This window comes from Hibiscus syriacus, unplaced genomic scaffold, assembly GCF_006381635.1.
Source record: "Hibiscus syriacus cultivar Baekdansim isolate YM2019G1 unplaced genomic scaffold, ASM638163v2 tig00110064_pilon, whole genome shotgun sequence".
In the NCBI taxonomy this organism is placed as follows: domain Eukaryota; kingdom Viridiplantae; phylum Streptophyta; class Magnoliopsida; order Malvales; family Malvaceae; genus Hibiscus; species Hibiscus syriacus.
In genome coordinates, this window is record NW_024062584.1 from 48,220 (window position 1) to 68,326 (window position 20,107).

The 20,107-nt window shown below is 37.1% G+C and overlaps 2 protein-coding genes across 2 annotated transcripts; one reads left to right on the forward strand and one right to left on the reverse strand.

The window, feature by feature from the left end:
• The first annotated feature begins 86 nt into the window (after positions 1 to 86).
• On the forward strand, positions 87 to 2,112 carry LOC120214450 (glycine-rich RNA-binding protein 6, mitochondrial-like). Its single transcript, XM_039212339.1, has 3 exons — positions 87 to 278; positions 1,598 to 1,666; positions 1,787 to 2,112. The coding sequence occupies exons 1-3, from the start codon at positions 164 to 166 to the stop codon at positions 1,939 to 1,941; spliced, it is 339 nt and encodes a 112-aa protein (XP_039068270.1). The 5' UTR covers positions 87 to 163; the 3' UTR covers positions 1,942 to 2,112.
• A 552-nt stretch (positions 2,113 to 2,664) lies between these two features.
• On the reverse strand, positions 2,665 to 3,607 carry LOC120214453. Its single transcript, XM_039212340.1, has 3 exons — positions 3,583 to 3,607; positions 3,264 to 3,499; positions 2,665 to 3,084 (listed from the first exon to the last, which is right to left on the reverse strand). Exons 1-3 carry the CDS (start codon positions 3,605 to 3,607, stop codon positions 2,665 to 2,667), a joined length of 681 nt encoding a protein of 226 aa, XP_039068271.1.
• Between the last annotated feature and the right edge of the window lie 16,500 nt (positions 3,608 to 20,107).

Here is a 20,107-nt window from a genome sequence, read left to right on the forward strand (position 1 = left end):
TTGAAAGTACAATAAACAAAATAAAAAAATAGTAAAGTTTAGTGATAAATAATGTAATTTATCCTAACATTTAAAACATGTGAACCCTTAAACCCTACCCTGGCTGGGTTCCATTGTTTTCTCCCTTCAAATACCGTCGGCTCTACAAACTGTCTCCGTTCCGATGGCTTTAGCTTCCAGGTTCCGCCGCGTCTTCACCGAACCTTCCTCTCTTTGTTTTCAATTCTCTTCGCTTCGTCTAAATTCGACTCTCACTGCCCCCAAGCTCTTCATTAGCGGTATCCTCTCGTTTCCTTTGTTTATCTATTTCTTTTCCCTTGGTTTTCATTTTTCATTTCTTCATTTTCTATTTAAAATTTTGATGTTTTCCATTGGGCTAATGAAAAAGTAAGGAAAATTTCTTGAAAATGGAAGCTATCTTATAAAACAAGAGGGGAAATGGTGAAGTACTATGGTATTAGATAGCTGGGGAGCGAAAATTAGTGATATATTTAAGTATAAAGCATACACTTATGTGGCTCGGAAATCTTCACAGGCATGACCTGATTATTATAACTACGATTTCTAATAGAAGATGAGCTAATTCCGGCTTTGACATGCTAATTTGTTAGTCATTCCAAAAATAGTTTAGTATTTGTCCTGCCACTTGTATGAATGATGCTTTACAATCATACTCTTACATCAAATAGCAAATGATTTAAGGATTGGAGTAGTAGTGGATATGATTTTTTGGCAATACACTGTGCCTTTGGACATTTCTGAGTCCTTGAAATGCAATAACTGGTTCATGGCCTTTAGTAAATCATTAAAATAACATTCAGGATTTGGGGGTTTTATTTTTAATTTTTATTGTCGCTGTCATGCTTGCATCACAAGAAATTTTCATGTATATGACTTTGATCCTAATCAGAACTGTGGGTTAGATGAAGAATGGATAGAATTCATAGTAGGAAAGCTGTATGCTTGTGCCTGGATATGTATGTAGGTCAGATGTATATTCTCTCAAAGTTGTTGATAGTGAGATGTTCTAAATGTGCATTTAGAAGAAGTGTAATGCTCCTTTTCGTCCTTCCATTTTCAACTTCCCATTTAGCCCATAATCAAGTCTGTATGAATAACAAGAGCTGGCATTTACTGTAACAAACAAGAAATAGGAGAGAGGGCTTGCAACTTTGCAAGGTGCCCACTGCACTGCAGTTCCCGTAGGCACTTAATTTCTAGACTTCAAAACCTCTCTTCCATTAACTGAAGTGTTGGAGGGAACTCTGGTTGACATCTGAGATTGTTAAAATTCGGATGGGGAGATCATCGAATCTCTGTATGGATGGTAGAAATTACAGGGATGGAACACAAGTTCTATAGTTAGCATATTGACTCACAAATGGGTTCTCTAACAATTGGTGCACATCAGCACTTAGAAATTTTAGTCAGAATTACTCTTTTTATCCTTAAGGTGGTTGTGTTCCTTTGGAATGAAACCAATAAGAGAACTATACATTATTTGCCTTTTCTTATTAAATTTTATTTAATGTCCTTTCATTACTGCCTGCTGACACTTTTTTATCATAATCTCCTCATATCCGTGTCTATTTAACAGGTCTTTCAAAAGAAACAACAGATGAACAGTTTAAAGAAGCATTTAACCCATTTGGCCAGGTTGTTGAAGGTAATTTAGTGTTTCCCCGTATCGTTTCTTTTTAGATTTGGTCTTTGGAATTATGTTTACTTTCTAGCAATATCTTCGTGTTGCTTTCGTCGTGATATATTGCTTTAAATGATCTTGCAGCCAAAATTATAAGAGATAGAGCCTCAGGAAGGTCAAGAGGGTTCGGTTTTGTTACGTATACGTCCATCGAAGAAGCTGAGAAGGCTAGAGAAGAAATGAATGCTAAGTTTCTGCATGGATGGGCTATTTTCGTAGACCCTGCCAAACCAAGGTAATTGGGACCTCCGCTGAGATTAGAATCCTAATCTTCTGAAACAGGTTTAGGGTATTTCAGTTAAACGATGAGCCAATGAGGGATTCAATTAAATTCGACAAAGTTAAAATACATACAATGGATGTTGAAATCTATGATCCCTTCATTCAGGATGGGAATCTTTTATTTGTACTCACCTTATATTCCTAGTTGGAACTGTTAATTGTCTTGCGCTCAAGTTTTCCACTATGCTTGTATAATTTTTTTTACTCCAAGACTGAAAGTTCACATCAGATTCCATGAAGAACATTCAAGTTATATATATGCTCACAGGTTGAATATTTATATCTTATATTTCGAGTAGATGGATTATGCATTCACTTTTATGGCTACATTTTTTAAAAGAGACCAAAAGCAGAGAATTAGATACCATTTTTATGGATTAGAGGGCAGATTCCACATGTAATTTCACAAAGATAGTAAAATAATAAGAGCATAAGATTCAATACATCTCACTGTGCAACTCATTAAATGAGTATTAGTAGTAATATTATATTTTACACAGCAAAATGTAGTTCAGTGCTGCCTGAGACACCACACTAACAAATTTCAAATCCACAACATAATAAGATTACCATAGCATAATCGCAATTAAAAGCAACTGTAAATTTTCATACCAGAGAATGTAGTAAAAAATGTTTTATTCTAACATGGATCAGTAAACCAAAGGCCTTACTCATAGAGCCTACGCCACAGAGTAGTGCATCGTAGTTGGTGATGTTTTCAGAAAACTGGTACCACAATACGGGTCTGTACTACCAGCCTTGAAAACATTAAGGTTTCCGGAGGTGTCAACCTCGAGTGGTTTATAGTCATACCACCTATCCGAACTCGCAGAGGCACTGCTGCCTCTGCGGAAGTGTTTGTTGCTTTTACAGCCTCCATTACCTCCACGTGAGGAGTTGTTGCTCTTCTTCGATTTCTTTCCATGTTTCTTCTTGTCATAGATCTTCTTCGACTTCTGCTTTTTGGCTCTGACCGTGTGCAATACGGATGTCGGCAGAGGATCGTACACATCAGAGGCCCATGTCACTCTCAGCTCCTTTGTCGGTAAACCCTGTTTTCCACGGCTGCCTTTAAGGGCAGACACTAGCTTTAATGGAGTCTGTTAAAGAATAAAAGCCAATCAGAACGGAGGGAAACTTTAAATGAACCAAAGAACCAACTATAATTCGAAGAAGCTAACAAGAGCCTTCATCCAATTCATCGAAAATACAATGCTAGTCTTATAAACAGTATGTATCATCAAAACTCTAGAATTTACCAAGAACAAAAGGCACTTACCGGCAAAGAAATTGAACGAGAGCAGGGTGATTGAACCGAGTCCTCGCAGAATATCCACCTCAACGAAGTTTCAATATCATCATCATCATCTTCGGGCGGCGAGAAACGAGAAGGAAATGATGCAGACTTACCTAAACAGTTTACTGGAGGTTTGCTTTGATGTCCTTGGTCAAGTAAATCCTCCACATCACTCGTATCGCCACCATCAAATTCATTCAAGCAAGCATGATTATTGCCTGTTTAATATCACCTGGATCAACTACCTCTTTAGAACCCAACATGTCCTTTTATGATACCAGTGAATTCAAAGAAGTCCTACTTAGCTGCAAAAATGGACAGTCCATTGTAACAAGTCTTGAGAAGAAAAACTCATGGGCCATTAAAAGATCATAGGTGGTTTCGAAGACATATTATACATAAATTAATTCTAAATCAAGCTGAAAAATTTTCATATAATTAATCAAGATCGGTCCAAAATTAAAAAAAACAAATAAATTGGAAAATAACAAACTTGCCACAAAAATATTCGTGGGATTCATTCATTGATAAGTAATATCCATACAAATTTAGCTAACAAATTCAATAATCCATATCATAATCAACCCTAACCCATAAATACTGCAAATAAATTGAGGAACTTTCTTAATCAGCTATATATCAGCAAGATTAATATACCTTTCTTAAAGGCGGCTACCGGAATCTATTGAAGACCTTTAAACCTCCGGAAAGAGCAAACCCCAGATCACGATCGAAACCAATTCCCCGGATCTTGTAAACAAACTATATTTCTATTTATCTCAACGTAAAGAAGAGGAATCGCGAAGAAGAAGAGGGGAAAAGAGAGAAAACGAAAGAAAAAGAGAAAAAATGGAATAAAAACCACTGAATTGATGGGGGAAAACGTTAACAAAGATTACCACGACGATCGCTCTTTTGAAGATGTTTCAAACGATTGGAACATGAACATAAACCGGCATGAAAACGGGTCAAGGAAGGGATCAAAGGGAGCAAAATCGATTGGAAGGGTAACGAAGGCATATTATCTTCCTATGCTCTTCGTAAACCCCAGATTATGTTAAGAGAAAAGACCCTATTTTTCTGTTGTTTCCGTCTTGGGATCGATTGAGATTTAGAAGAAAAACCCTAACACCCAAAGGATCAGATAAATAAGAACGGGAAGAAAGCAAGAAGGTGATGGGATCGGCAAATGAAATGCAGAGGAAGGTCAAGCCCCGATGAACTATCCTACTATATATGAAGGATAATTACAATTTCTTATCATTCAATTTTTTCACTCTTATTTTAGTAATTGAAGTTTAACAATTTTCAATTTAATCACGTCATTTTAACTTGTGTCATTTTTATCACTCGATCCTTAAATAACAAACGGTGGGATGCGACACTAAAATGAAGTCTTTTGACTTCTACAAAAAGTGATTTTCAGATCAAAATGACTTTTTTATTTTAAAAAAATCTTGTAAAATTTGTTTTTAATTTTTTATGTTTATTCATTTCATTGAATCTATTTAAATGTTGATCAGTGTACTGTTTATCATTTCGATTACCAACGATAATAGTCGACGAGTCTCAAAATTCATTAAATTTGTATCTTTTATTGAGCGACTCGATTGTGAGTTGGTTAGTATTTAACTATGTGTCCTTTAAAAAATTTTGTTGCTCAACTCGACTTGTTGATCGTTAAGCTCATTAAATTTTGCTCGATTTATACTCGTTAAAAAATTGTTGCTCTATTCGACTTGTTGCTCGTTAAGCTCACTAGAGATTTTAATATATTTTTTATTTATAGGTTAAATCTACTAATACTATATAGAGCTTACTATAAACATAAATTAACAAATTTAACTAAAAAAATATTAAAAGAGTATATGAATCAATTTCAAAGTCTAAACTCTGAATTAACAATACAAATACATCAAACTAACATATTAAAACTAAAGTAATAATCCAAAAATACATCAAACTAGCATATTAAAAATATTATTGAAAAAGAAAAAGAAGTTCAACGATACAAAATCAATCTTAAAAATAAGAAAATCAACACCTCTTCACTCTATTCATTGCTTTTGCAATCACCAAACTAATAAAAATTATAAAAAAATTTAACGAATTACTCGTAAACTTATTGAGTCTAATTGAATTTTACTGGACTTAATTCGTTAAGGTCTCCAATCGAACTCGAATCGAGTGTTAAGTAAATTTTGATCAAATCGAATTCGATCAGTTCACTGCTCAGCTCATTATTCACCCCTGGTATTGCTTGTCCTAGGTAATTTGGATTTTGAAAATGAACAGTTCTTTCTTATAATACCTTACTGATTCAATTGATTTGAAATACAGCATTGAACAATGTAAGCATTTCTGAGTCAACCAGAACACTGAGCGTGGGGCAAAATTCTGCAGGTTTGACTTCTTCTCGTCTCATTTCTCAATCTGGCAGTCATAATTATTTTTAAATTCGATATTTCGTTTTAAAAACGTTATGACATTGGTTAATTCTGATGATCGTTGCTCCAACATTCATTTTCATTTAAAGATCTTATTCTTTGATTTATATCGTCTAACGATCATAAAATAGTACAAAACTAAAAAATTTAATATATCTTTCCGCGGGTGTTTTCCAGCTTTGCGTTCTTGCTGATGAAGGTTTGTGGATTGAGATGGCAAAGGTGAGATCGATGAGAGTTTGAAGTTTAGATTGAGATATAAGGATTTAACTTTTCTCCTCTAAATTTTATGTTGGCGCAATTATTAATAAAATGAGTCATATCATTACTAGGGCCGTAAATGAGATGAGATAGATCACGAGCTACTCGAGATCGACTCGATCAAGGCTCGATAAATACTCGGATCGAATAGACTCAACTCGAGTCGAGTTCTTAACGAGTCTAAACGAGCTACTCTATATTCGACTCGAAAAGCTGGTGAGCATATCGAAAATATAATATATTAAGATTTTATTTTTAAAAAATAAATTATTAATAATAATAATATTTATGTATTGATTTGTTTTTTTAAAAAAATATAGTAAGATTTCATGTATTTAAGGTTCATGTTCGAGTTTGAGTTTGAGTCTTCAATCGAGTTAAGTTTAAGATTTTTTTTCATTTCGAGCATTTTCGAGTTGCTCACGAGATTCAGTTCAGGATTTCGAGTTCGAGTCGAGTTTGAAAATTTTAAGCTCGCGAGTTTTCTAGTCGAGTCGAGCTCCATTTCAGGGTTTTTGAGTCGAGTCGAGCTCAGTAATACTCGACCTCGACTCGACTCGTTTACACCCCTAATCATTACAACTTTTGTGATTTAACGGTAAAGTGATAAAAGCAGAAATAATTTTAAAATTTAATAATTAAATTAATAAAATTTAAACTTTAATTATCAAAATATGAGTAAGAAAGAGTTGAATGATAAAAAAATGTGTAATATACCCAAACATAAAATAAAGAGGAAAGATCCTATGTAAGAGCCGATGGATATCAGCCGTATCATGTATGCCCCGCCGAATCAGGAACGTAAAACGACTAATCATGAATTGTACTTTTTTTTTAGATTGAGATTTTATTTTTAGATTTTGTTCAGTCAATACTCTTAGCTTAGCTGTAAATAAATCTTTTGTTTAATTAAGGCTTTAATATTAAAAAAAGGTGCCCAACGAATATCTGTTTTTTTAGTTTAATGCCTAAGATTTTTTTTGTTTTATTTTGGTGCTTAACGTTATATTTCGTAACTTCGAATGGGTCACGCTGTGACGGACCGTTAGTTTTCTCCGTTAAGTGACACATGTCACAATCTGGTAATTTAAAAATTCCTTTTCAAAAATAATATTAAAAATATTATTATATTTATAAAAAATCCTTATTTTTTTTTAAATTACAAAAAAGCCCAAATCCTAATAGTGAAGCTTACCCACGGCGCCGGACGACGACTACGACGTGACCCACCGGTTGGGTTTTGAGCGGACGGCGACGAGGAAGCTAAATATAGTGGCAGTGAGGCGAACGGAGGTCCGAGGTGGTCGGAATCGTCTAAAATCCGAGGCGTCGGGGTGTGTTTTCGACGAAACTTCAAGGGTTGGATTCCGACGAACGGCGACGACTATCCACGAATTGTTTTGGGGAATTTGATCATGGAGGCGAGGTGCTTCGATTGGGCTGGGTGGTGACAGGAACAGACGAGCGGCGGTGGTTGGCGGTCGGCGTGGGTTTAGGGGTTGAAATGAAGGTTTTCAAATTTTTGAGACTGTTTCAAAATTAATGTGTTTTTAATTTTTAAAAAAATATAATTTTTAGATTAATCCAAAAATTATATATTTAATTATAATTAGATCAGATATTTTTTTCAGTAACTTACGGTGCTTAGGCATTGCATTATTGAAGTAACAGTTAAATCACAGTCTAATAAATTAAATTAGTGAATTTGGACTGATGTAGTAACACCCTGAGTATTGGCATCATCGATTATGTTGAAATCCACCAATATTTATAAGAGAAAATAACCTCAGTGACCAAAAATCACATATAATATACGATTTTAACTAACTTTTTCCGGATTTGCCAAAATGACCAACAAAATCGCAATGCGATCGCTAATTCGCAACGCGATCTCCATTATCGCAAATTCGCGTTGCATTTTCGCAATGCGATAGTTGAAAATCGCGTTGCGATGGTCTACAATATCGTTGCGATTTTCCCAATTCACAATGCGAATAAGTAAATCGCAACGCGAATTGGAAAATTCGCAATGCGAATAAGTAAATCGCAACGCGAATTGGGAAAATCGCAATGCGATAATAAAAAATCGCAACGAGATACTTACTTTCGCAACGCGATACTGACTTTCGCAACGCGATTTACATAGCGCCATTCGTATTAACGCGTATTTTTTTTTTCAAATTCCAAACACGTATTTTTTCTTAATAAATCGGAAAATGAACCGTCCACAGTAATCGCAACTCATAACCTCAAACCCAAAAACACAACACTCAGTCCCATCTCCATCTCTCACTCTCTACGGCGAAATCCGTCCCCATCTCCGAAGATTTCCGTCCCCATCGCCGGCGAAATCCCTCACAACCATTCACAGTCAAAAATCCCTCACAATCATTCAGAAATAGAAAATCAACCTCCGAGGGTTAGTTTTTTTTATTTTTATTTTGAAATTTTTTGCATTATTTTAGGTTTTTCATATTGAGATTGATGATAAGTTTACTGGTAATTTCAATAATAGATTAACCATTTCACTTAGATTTCTTATTAAATTCATTCGATTGCTGCCAATACTGCTAAACTGTTTAGCCTGTGAAGTTAGTATTTGTCTTTGCTTTGTCTTTTGGTTGAAGTAATGCAGAAGAAGAATAGTTTCGAGAATGAAAATCGCAACGCGGAAATAACTATCGCAACGAGATAATCGCAACGCGAAATAAAAATCGCAACGCGAAACCAAAATCACATTGCGATTTTCATTTCGCGTTGCGATTTTTATTTCGCGGTTGCGATTTTCATTTCGCGTTGTGATTGTCTGGTCGCGATAGTCATTTCGCGTTGCGATTCTCTCGTTGCGATAGTCATTTCCGCGTTGCGATTCTCATTATCTCGTTGCGATTTTCATTTCAACCAAAAGACAAAAACAGTGTTGCAAATTTTAGTTTCAAGAATAAACTACTATTTATATTTATTGTTTTGTTTTTGGTATATCTTGACAGTGTAATTTTTGGTATATCTAACTTGGTATGTTTATTGTTTTTTTGTAGAAATTTTTTTTCGGCTTCATTGACATTAAGGAATAAAGTTAGCCTAGCCACTACAATTGCTTCGAAGCTTTCACATGCACAAAGAAAATTGTTTGAAGAAACCTGCTTCGGGCCATGGCTGAGAGTACAGCATCCGGGTGGAGATGCTAGTTTGACCCATTTGTGGCTTCAGACCATGACTAGCGATCTACCCGACAGTATACAACGTGGTGAGGAAGAGATATGGTTTCATTTTCCACCGGCGTATACTTGTTTGGGCGGAAGGAGTTCTGCTTAATCACTGGTCTACGATTCGGACACGATGATGTAGGCGGTACACTCGTCATATCACCCGCCCATCATGGTTATCCAGGGTTTTTCCTGATGAGTCAATAGAGAAGCCGAACTTACTCGTCGACGACATGAAGAAATTGTTTAATAAGAAAGATGGTTTTACTCGGATGAATGACGTCGATGTTGTCCGAGTATGCCTTCTACTACTTTTTTATGCCGGCTTTCTAGGCAGAGAGGCCAGACAACCTATTCCTCAGGAGCTAATATTATTGGTAGAGGACCTAAATGCATGGAATCTGTTTCCGTGGGGTTCGTATATATGGAAAGCTACCTGGACTAAGTTGTCGTCTGCCTTTGATGACCGCAAAAGTTTGCGGGGCGATGGGTCGAAATACACTTTGTCAGGCTTTGTTTGGGCCTTTAAGGTAAGAATTCTATATATAATGTTTTCAAAATTATAATTAATTATTTAACAATTACTAATGTTTGTTATTATATTGTTTGTAGATTTGGATATTCGAGGCTTTCCCCAGCATGCGGACATATGCATTAAAATCCTCAGATGATATTCCTAGGGCTATTTCCTGGAAGAGGAAACGTATGTTGGATTGGGAAGACTTAATACCATATGCGACAATAAATAATGTAAGTTAACACAAATAATATCATATATAAACAAGTTATTAATAGTAGACGTTTAACTTTGTTTTAGTTTTTATATTTTTAGGAGGCCAACACTCCATTAATGAGACTGACACCCACGGAGGCTGAGCTTGCCACTGATTGGTGGCAAGCTAGTCAGCGTTTTTTTGATGGCACGAATGATGAGCAGCCTCCACTTCCTCCACTTCGAGAGCCATCACCTCACCCAGAGCCATCACCTGATCGACCCGACTGTACACCTCTACAACGAGAGCCATCACCTATCCCGTCACATCATCGAGTCTCTTCTCCACCATCACCTCATGATAGGCGACCGACAAAGATGCCACGACTTCTATCTCCCTGTTCTCCACCTCCACGGGATGAGTCAAGGGAGTTACGTGATGAGGTCAATGCCTTGCGTGAGGAGATCGGTACTCTACGCGATAACGATGGTGCATGGCGTGTGGAGGTGTCTACTTTACGTGGTGAGGTTGCCGCTCTACGTGAGATGGTAGTATCGTTGCAGAATGAGGTTCATACTCTACGCAACGAGGTAAGTTTAAGATTTTCCATATTTAACTTGATGATAAATTTACTCGTAATTTCACTTAAATTAACCATTTCACTTAGATTGCTTAGTAAATTTATTCGGTTGCTGCCAAAACTGCTAAACTTTTTACTTTAACACTGTGAAGTTAGTATTTGTCTTTGTTTTGTCTTTTGGTTGAAAGTTTGAAATATATTTATCTTTGTTTTCACTGTTTAAATATCATGTCTGTTTATTTACTGATATTTGTATTTTTATTTAGCGGACCGATAAGGTGGATGCTTTACGTCGGGTTTTTCTTGCACGACAGAGTTCACGCATCAGACGGCGTGCACGTGCTATTAAGTCTCCGTATACCCCAATAGTGCGAAGACACCGCAAGAAGAAGCCCGACTCGCCTATCATCCCTCAAGATTCCACTCCTATCGTTGAAGAGGCCCCTATCATTCCTCGAGAGTCCCCTCCCACCGTTCAAGAGGCCACTGTCATCGTTGAAGAGGTCCCTCCCACCATTCAAGAGCCCGATTCACATGGCGTCATATGTAGGATTCTTGAGAAACCCTCTGACGTGCCGGATATGATGGATTCAAGTTGGCTCTCGTATGAGTTACCGGCCAGTACCATACTGGTATCTGAAGAGGAGAGGAAACAACTACCGGACACAATTCTGGATAACACCCTTTGGGCTAAGACCGCAGTTGATTTTTATCTACATGAGCGAAGCCGGGGGTGTTTCACTGACATATGCAAGCTCAATGATGATATCTATTTGTTGCTTGATCGGTCTTGGTGGGGCGTATTATTAGGGGTCGAAGACAATGGCTATTTCGATGGAGGGGTAAGTCTTATATTTTTCTTATATTTTCATTTGATTAATTTGTTTAAAAATTAATGTAATTCACTAATATATGTATTTTTTTTGTAAAACAGCATATCGATGCGTGGGTGTCACGTCTACTAATAATTAGGAAACTTAAGGAAAATAAAAGAAATACACGGTATACAATAATGCCGACGGCTTTTAACGCAGTTCACTTGAAGAATCAACGAGATGAATCATTTGCGTTGGGCAATGGACAAGCTAAACTTTATCCTGCATGGTGGGAGGTCGATAAGGTTAGTGTTTATTTTAGATTGAGTTTAAAGGTATTCATAAATAAGTGCGCAAATGAAGAGCAACTTTTATAACATGGCCACATGGATAACCAGATGTTTGCCATTTCATACAACTACACGTCCTTGCATTTAGATCGACAAGCCCATTTAAGTTATTATCCAGTACTTCAAACAAAGTGTTTGAACATGGTTCAACTCTCCATGACGTTGACTTCACAACACGTTTCGTTATCTTTTTTTCAGTCCATGGTGTAACACGATGTTCCAATGTTCCTGTAAATTTAAATAAATAATACTTAGTAAAATATACGATAAGTTACGAATTCAAAGAAATAATACATGCATGGTTTCTTTTCTTGTAGTACCACTGTTGAATAGAGGCTCGAAAAAACTCCATTAACATAGTAATGGGTAATTTCTGGGAATGACGACTTAGAGCGTTAATTGATTCTGCACTATTAGACGTCATGAAACCATATCTTGCTCCAAGTTGATGTACTCTTGACCATCTTTCAAACCCGACATCTTCTAGTGTTTGAGCACACTGAGGCAAAACACGTCTTAAACAGTTTATATGCTTATTGAAATCCACTTCCCGATAAGCCTTTACAGCCTTCCAGTATGTTCATTTGTGCTTTTTTATACCAGCAGACCTTGATTTTAGATTTCTATACAAATGAACACCACAAAGTCCATGAAAAGCATCTGGGAAACACCTTCTAACAGCGTTGTCAATTGAGTTTGCCCTATCGGATATGATTGTCAGATTGCTAATAGGACCTATGCAATCCCTAAGATGCCCCATAAACCATGTCCATGAATCAGAGGTTTCAGATTTGCCAACCCCGTAAGCTATTGGCAATATCCCATTGTTAGCATCCATGGCTACTGCTAATAAGTTTACTCCAAGGTATCGACCTTTTAAATGTGCTCCGTCAACTATAATAACTGGGCGCATGCAAGTAATAAACGAACGAATCTACAAAATAATATACACAAGAAATATAATCATTTAAATTTTAAATGCATGTAACTAACAGAAATGAGTCAACAGAATTATATTGATTTACTAACCGCAGCACCAATGGCGATAAACAGCAACTCAAAGCGTCCATCTCTATCTGTTTTGATATGAGTTACCGACCCAGGATTTTTCAGCTTTAATTTGTGACAATAAGCCGGCAGTTGGGCAAACGATGCTTCTGGCGACCCCCTCAACAATTCCAAGGCATAACATTTGGCTCTCCAAGCTTGAGAATATGATATACTAATCTTGAACCGAGCATTCATGTCAGTCATAATTTCATGTCCCCGATATACCCTGCCATTCAAAAACATTAACTCAGCCAGAAAACCACCCAACACCTTTTTGTTTGCCTGTCTATGGTGAGGAAAAACTTGGGTTCTTGAACATGTATGTTTATCAATAAAGGTCCTAACTTGAAACATTGCGCAATCTTTTATCCTCTTTGCAATCATACGCCACGTACAGTTTTTGTCAATCGTACACCTTGTTTCGAAACGATCTTTGCTTGATTTGTTAACTTTTAGTTGATAGCCATCTTCCACACATTTCGTATACAAAGCTATCTTCAAGTCTTCCTTTGTATCAAAACAATCATCTTTCTTGATACGAATAACTTTTGTGTAACAATCAACTGCTTTCTTTGCCAACTCTTCTTCCGGTAACTGAAGTAATTCTGGCATATTCCAGTTATACTCCCGTGGCATTTTCTTTTCTTCAGGGACTTTTTCTTCTTCTTTTTCTTCTTCAGGATTATATGAATTACAGAATGGATGTTCAACATGTTCATTCACAGTCGTAACTTCCTCCTCATTATCATCAACAACATCTTCCTCGGCAACGGGTGTTTCATCATCAAAATTCGGGTATTGACCAATATCAAAATCATTACACGCAGGGTCTGTTTCTTCTTCTGAAACATCATCAAAATCCGTGTATTGACCAATATCAAAGTCCGGGTATTGACCAAGATCAAATTTCGAATACTGACTAGTACTCATAATTTTTTCTCTTGGCTCATCATCGTCTAATTGGTCAATACGAAAACCGGAATTTGGTGCTGAAAGTTGATTTGGATTTGGATTAGAGAAAGGCTGTGGGTTTTTTGACCCACTTAGTTGATTACTACCCGCTATTGACCCAACAATACTACTTCTAGGTTCAACAACATACAATGTAACATCATCACTTGAAACATTAATGTAAGCAATGAATCGTTCAACATTTTCATTGTCGGTTAACAAATAAACTTTACCATTTCTCTGATAAGATAGCCTAAATCCACTTAGGGGCTCTAAATTCAATTTCTTTGAAACACGTAACATTAGGGTTTCATAAGTTAACTTCTTTAATGACAGTTTTAGTTGAAGATTCATGGGTAAAGGCATATATTGTAAAACACCATGAACATTCTCCCATGACCCTCCAAAACACAAATTTATCCAAACATGATCAACATTAGATGATTTCATGGTTGTAACTAAACAAACGAGATGCGAAACTAAGACCTGTTGCCGGATGGGGAAGGATGTCATTGGATATTGGAACGAATGTCGCCAGAGAGAGTGATAGATGGAGATGGCATGAGTTGCGATTTAGGGATTTAGGTTATGAATTGTTGCTGCTACGTATATATATACACTCAAAATTTGGCTTGCGAAACTAAAACCTGTTGCGAACTTTGAAACTCGCATTGCGATTCTGTATTATCTCGTTGCGAAAGTCAGAATCGCGTTGCGAAAGGCAATCATTTGACCATCGCAATGCGAAATGCAAATCGCAACGATAGAATCGCAATGCGAAATGAAAAAGGCAACGAGGATTAACATGCATAAACTTTTAACAATTATTATTGAATTCTAGGTACTTAACCAAACATTTTCAAACCAAAAGGAGTATATATGTTAACAAAACTTGCATTATGTGTATTTTATGTATGCACTTTTAACATTTTCAGTTAGGCATGTATTAGTAACTTGAGTTTGAACATTGCTATGATCTTTTCAGTTGTCATCACTTATTAGACATTCATTTGACTATCGCAACGCGAAAATGGCTATCGCAACGCGAAAATGGTTATCGCAACGAGAAAATCGCAATGCGAAATGAAAATCGCATTGCGATTTTCTCGTTGCGATTTTCATTTCGCATTGCGATTATCATTTCGCATTGCGATTTTCATTTCGCATTGCGATTTTCTCGTTGCGATAGCCATTTCGCGTTGCGATAGTCTGTTTTGCCTTCAACATAAAGCAGATTGAAAATCAACTATTACATTTCAACACAAATTATGTACACATCAATTAAACAAATCAAGATTTACAAATCATCTTTTACAAATCAATTAAACAATCAAAAAATAATAATAATTCTTATTTCTTCATCAATTATTGAATCAATGAATCAACAACTTTTTGACCCCGTACATCCATTTCACGCAGCTCACTTAAGGATTAACCTGCAGAAACCAAACATTTGCTCAAACAAGACTTCCTACACATCTAAAACCTACAAACATCAAATTATTGAATTCTAGGTACTTAACCAAACATTTTCAAACCAAAAGGAGTATATATGTTAACAAAACTTGCATTTGACTTACCAATTAACAATGGACACTTTCATAACGCGGATGCAGGTAGGCAGCGTCTCGAATATATTGCTCTAGCCATATAATGCCAAAAATACAAGCCTACTGCAGCTCTATCTCTATCGGTGGGAGGTAAAAACTCTGTGCTTCCCGTCGTCAAACGCGCCAAGCAAAGGCATACGAGAGGACCACAATCCCTCTGGCTCCCGGCGATTGCTGTGGCGCGGTCTCGTCTCTGACAACTGTGACATTGAACTTCTTTGGCTTCTTGTGTCCAGAATGACTCCAATACTTAATCCCATCCAAGAATTTAGCCAAATGAGAGCTCCATCCCTTGAAAATATCTCTCAAATCAGACAGTGATATGTAATTGATCATGCTGTTATACACTATTATCTTCAGGGATGGGAGCTGAAGTTGGACGAGAAGCCAGTGACGTTCCAAAACAGGGATAAACACCTGCGATCATAAGTAATAATTCATTTATTTGCGCACCTATTTATTAACACCTTTAAAAAATTTAAAAAATTAACACTAACCTTATCGTCCTCCCACCATGCAGGATAAAGTTTAGCTTGTCCATTTCCCAACAAAAATGATTCATCTCGTTGATTCTTCAAGTGAACTGCGTGAAAAGCCGTCGGCATTATTGTATATAGCGAATTTTTTTTTCCCTAAGCTTCCTTATTATTAGTAGACGTGACACCCACGCATCGATATGCTGTTTTACAAAAAAATACATATATTAGTGAATTACATTAATTTTTAAACAAATTAATCAAAATCATATATAAGACAAATAGTCTTACCTCCCCATCCAAATAGCCACTGTCTTCAACCCCTAATAGCACACCCCACCAAGACCGATCAAGCAACAAAAACATTTCATCGTTGAGTTTGCTGATGTCAGTGTAACACCCTTGGCTCCGCTCATGTAGATAAAAATCAACTGCGGTCTTAGCCCAAAGGGTATTATCCACAATTGTTTCCGGTAGTTGTCTCCTCTCCACTTCAGATACCGGAAGGGTACTAGCCGGTAACTCATACGAGAGCCAACTCTCATCCATCATGTCCGGAACCAGTGGGGGTTTCTCAATACTTCGATATATTACCCCATGTTAATCGGGCTCTGGAATGGTGGGAGGGACCTCTTCAACGATGACAGTGGCCTCTTGAACGGTGGGGGGGGAATCTTGAGGGAGAAAAGGGGCCTCTTGAACGATTGGAGGGGACTCTTGAGGGATGACCGGTGGGTCGGGCTTCTTCTTGCGGAGTCTTCGCACCATTGGGGTGAACGGAGACGTAATAGCACGTCCACGCCGTCTGATGCGTGAACTCCGTCGTGCAAGGAAAACCCGACGTAAAGCATCCACCTTATCGGGCCGCTAAAAAAAATTAATACATAAATCAGTAAATAAACAGACATGATATTAAACAAAGACAAATATGTTTCAAACTAGCATTGTATTCACCCAAATCATTATTCTATCATAGTTCACAAAATGCTCAGATAACATTCCAGAAGTAAGCACTTATATAAACATTTAAAAGGACAACATATATAAACATTCCAGAAGAAGAATAGTTTACTTTCGCAACACGAAACTTAAAATCGCAACGCGAAATGACTATCGCAACGCGGAAATGGCTATCGCAACGCGAAATGAAATCGCAACGACAAAATCGCAACGCGAAACACAAATCGCATTGCGATTTTCATTTCGCGTTGCGATTTTGTCGTTGCGATTTTTATTTCGCATTGCGATAGCCATTTCCGCGTTGCGATAGTCATTTTCGTGTTGCGAAAGTAAACTATTCTTCTTCTGTAAATTGAAACTTGAATGGATTGCATTACTTCAACCAAAAGACAAAAACAAAACCAAAAACAAATACTAACAAAAACAGATTGGCAGCAACCGAATGAATTACGAGTATGAAAAATCTTAAACTTACCTCGTTGCGTAGAGTATGAACCTCATTCTGCAACGATGCTACCATCTCACGTAGAGCGGCTACCTCACCGCGTAATGTAGACACCTCAACACGCCATGCACCATCGTCTTTGCGTAAAGTACCGACCTCCTCACGCAAGGCATTGACCTCATCACGTAACTCCCATAACTCATCCCGTTGAGGTGGAGGTGGAGAACAGGGAGATAAACGTCGTGGCATCTTTGCCGGTCTCCTATCTTGCGGTGATGGTGGAGAAGAGGCTCGATGATGTGACAGAATAGGTGATGGCTGTCGTTGTGGAGGTGTATAGCCGGGTCGATCAGATGATGGCTCTAGGTGAGGTGATAGCTCTGGGCGAGGTGATGGCTCCCGAAGTGGAGGCTGCTCATCAACCGTTCCATCAAAAAAACGTTTACTAGCTTGCCACCAATCAGTGGCAAGCTCAGTTTCCGTGGGTGTCAGCCTCTGTAGAGGAGTGTTAGCCTCCTAACAATATAAAAGCTCAAACAAAGTTAAATGTGTACTAGTAATAACTTGTTTATAAACATATGGTAGTATTTATGTTAACTTACATTATTTATTATCGTATACCGTAGTAAATCTTCCCATTGCAAGGTTCGTTTCCTCTTCCAGGAAATAGCCTTGGGAATATTATTTGAAGTTTTTATTGCATATGTCTTCATGGCGGGAAAGGCCTCAAATATCCAAATCTACAAACAATATAATAACAAAAATTAGTAATTGTTAAATAATTACTTATAATTTTGGAAACATTATATAAAAATTCTTACCTTAAAGGCCCAAATAAAGCCTGTCAAAGTGTATTTGGAACCATCGCCATGCAAACTTTTTCGATCATCCAAGGCAGACGATAACTTATTCCATGTAGCTTTCCATAAATACGAGCCCCACGGAAACAGGTTCCACGCATTTAGGTCTTCTACCAATTTGATTAGATCATTTGGAATAGGTTGTCTGGCCTCTCTGCCTAAAAAGCCGGCATGCAAAAGAATTAGAAGGCATACTCGGACAACGTCGACGTCATCCATCCGAGTAAAACCATCTTTATTATTCAAAAATCTTGTCAGGTCTTCTACATGTAGACTCGGCCTCTCCAGCTCAGGAAAAACCCGGGATAGCCATGATGGGCGGGTAATGTGTCTAGTGTACCGACCTACATCATCGTGTCCGAAGCGTAGACCGGTGATTAAGCAAAACTCCTCCCGCCCAAAACACGTATACGCCGGTGGAAAATCAAACCATATCTCTTCATCACGACGTTGTATAGTCTCTGGTAGATCTCTAGTCATGGTTTGAAGAAACAGGTGTGTCAACATCGCATCTCCACCGGGATGTTGTACTTTCAGCCATGGCCCGAAGCATGTATCCTCAAACATTTTTCTTTGTGCAGGTGAAAGCTTCGACGCAATTGTTTTGGCCAGGCTGACTTTATTTCTCAAGGTCAATTGAGCCGAATAAAAGTTCTACAAAAACAATAAACATACTAAATTAGATATACCAAAAACTACACTGTGAAGATATACCAAAAACAATAATAAACATAAATAGTAGTAGTTTATTCTTCAAACTTAAATATGCAACACTGTGAATTTCGTATTTGTCTTTGTTTTTTGGTTGAAGTAATGCAATTCATTCAAGTTTCAATTTGCAGAAGAAGAATAGTTTCTGAAAATGAAAATCGCAACACGAAAATGACTATCGCAACGAGAGAATCGCAACGCGAAACTAAAATCGTGTTGCGATTTGCATTTCGCGTTGCGATTCTTGGTTGATTTAATAAGCAATCTAAGTGAAATGGTTAATCTATTATTGAAATTACCAGTAAACTTATCATCAATTTCAATATGAAAAACCTAATAATAATGCAAAAATTTCAAAAAGAAAATAATTAAAAAAACTAACCCTCGTTGGTTGATTTGGTTGATTTTCCATTTCTGATTGTGAGGGTGGCTCTGAGAGATTTAGATAGACGGATTTCGCCAGAGATGGGGACGGATTTCGTTGGAGATGGGTGAGAGAGTGAGAGATGGAGATGAGACTGAGTTGTGATTTTAGGTTTTAGGTTATGAGTTGCGATTACGGGATATACTGTGGACAGTTCAGTGTTCCAATATATTTATATTCATGTTTGGAATTTAAAAATAAAATACTTGGCCAGGATACTAATGGCGCTTTGAAAATCGCATTGCGATTATGTATTACCGCGTTGCGAAAGTCAGTATCGCATTGCGAAAGTAAGTATCTCGTTGCGATTTTTTATTATCGCATTGCGATAGTCAGTATCGCATTGCGATTTTCCCAATTCGCGTTGCGATTTTCCCAATTCGCGTTGCGATTTACTTATTCGCATTGCGAATTTCCCAATTCGCGTTGCGATTTACTTATTCGCATTGCGAATTGGGAAAATCGTAACGATACTGTAGACCATCGCAACGCGATTTTCAACTATCGCATTGCGAAAATGCAACGCGAATTTGCGATAATGGAGATCGCGTTGCGAATTAGCGATCGCATTGCGATTTTGTTGGTCATTTTGGCAAATCCGGAAAAAATTGGTTAAAATCGTATATTATATGAGATTTTTGGTCACTGATGTTATTTTCTCTATTTATAATCTCCTAGACTTGTTGTTCAATCCAATCTCTTTGAACTTGAAAGAAAGTTGGTACCCCTGTGCATTATTACTAACACGTTTTGATTTCCATGTTTTAAACTTAATACAATAATTGGTATATTTTAATTTTAAAAAATATATAGTTTTTGAAATGTATCCGATCAACCCGCCGAAGCTTGATTTCAAGCTTGAAATTAGTCCAAAAATTATATATTTTTAAAATTAAAAACACATTAATCTTGAAACAATCTCAAAATTTTGAAAACCTTCATTTCAAACCCTAAACCCACGTCGACC

Excerpts from the sequence above, each read along its gene's own strand:
- LOC120214450 (XM_039212339.1), top strand. The coding sequence starts at position 164 with ATGGCTTTAGCTTCCAGGTTCCGCCGCGTCTTCACCGAACCTTCCTCT. Across the intron at positions 279-1,597 it reads CCCCAAGCTCTTCATTAGCG|GTCTTTCAAAAGAAACAACA; the intron begins GTATCCTCTCGT and ends TCTATTTAACAG. Across the intron at positions 1,667-1,786 it reads ATTTGGCCAGGTTGTTGAAG|CCAAAATTATAAGAGATAGA; the intron begins GTAATTTAGTGT and ends ATGATCTTGCAG.
- LOC120214453 (XM_039212340.1), bottom strand. The coding sequence starts at position 3,607 with ATGGACTGTCCATTTTTGCAGCTAA. Across the intron at positions 3,500-3,582 it reads CTGTCCATTTTTGCAGCTAA|GCAATAATCATGCTTGCTTG; the intron begins GTAGGACTTCTT and ends GATATTAAACAG. Across the intron at positions 3,085-3,263 it reads CTCGTTCAATTTCTTTGCCG|ACTCCATTAAAGCTAGTGTC; the intron begins GTAAGTGCCTTT and ends ATTCTTTAACAG.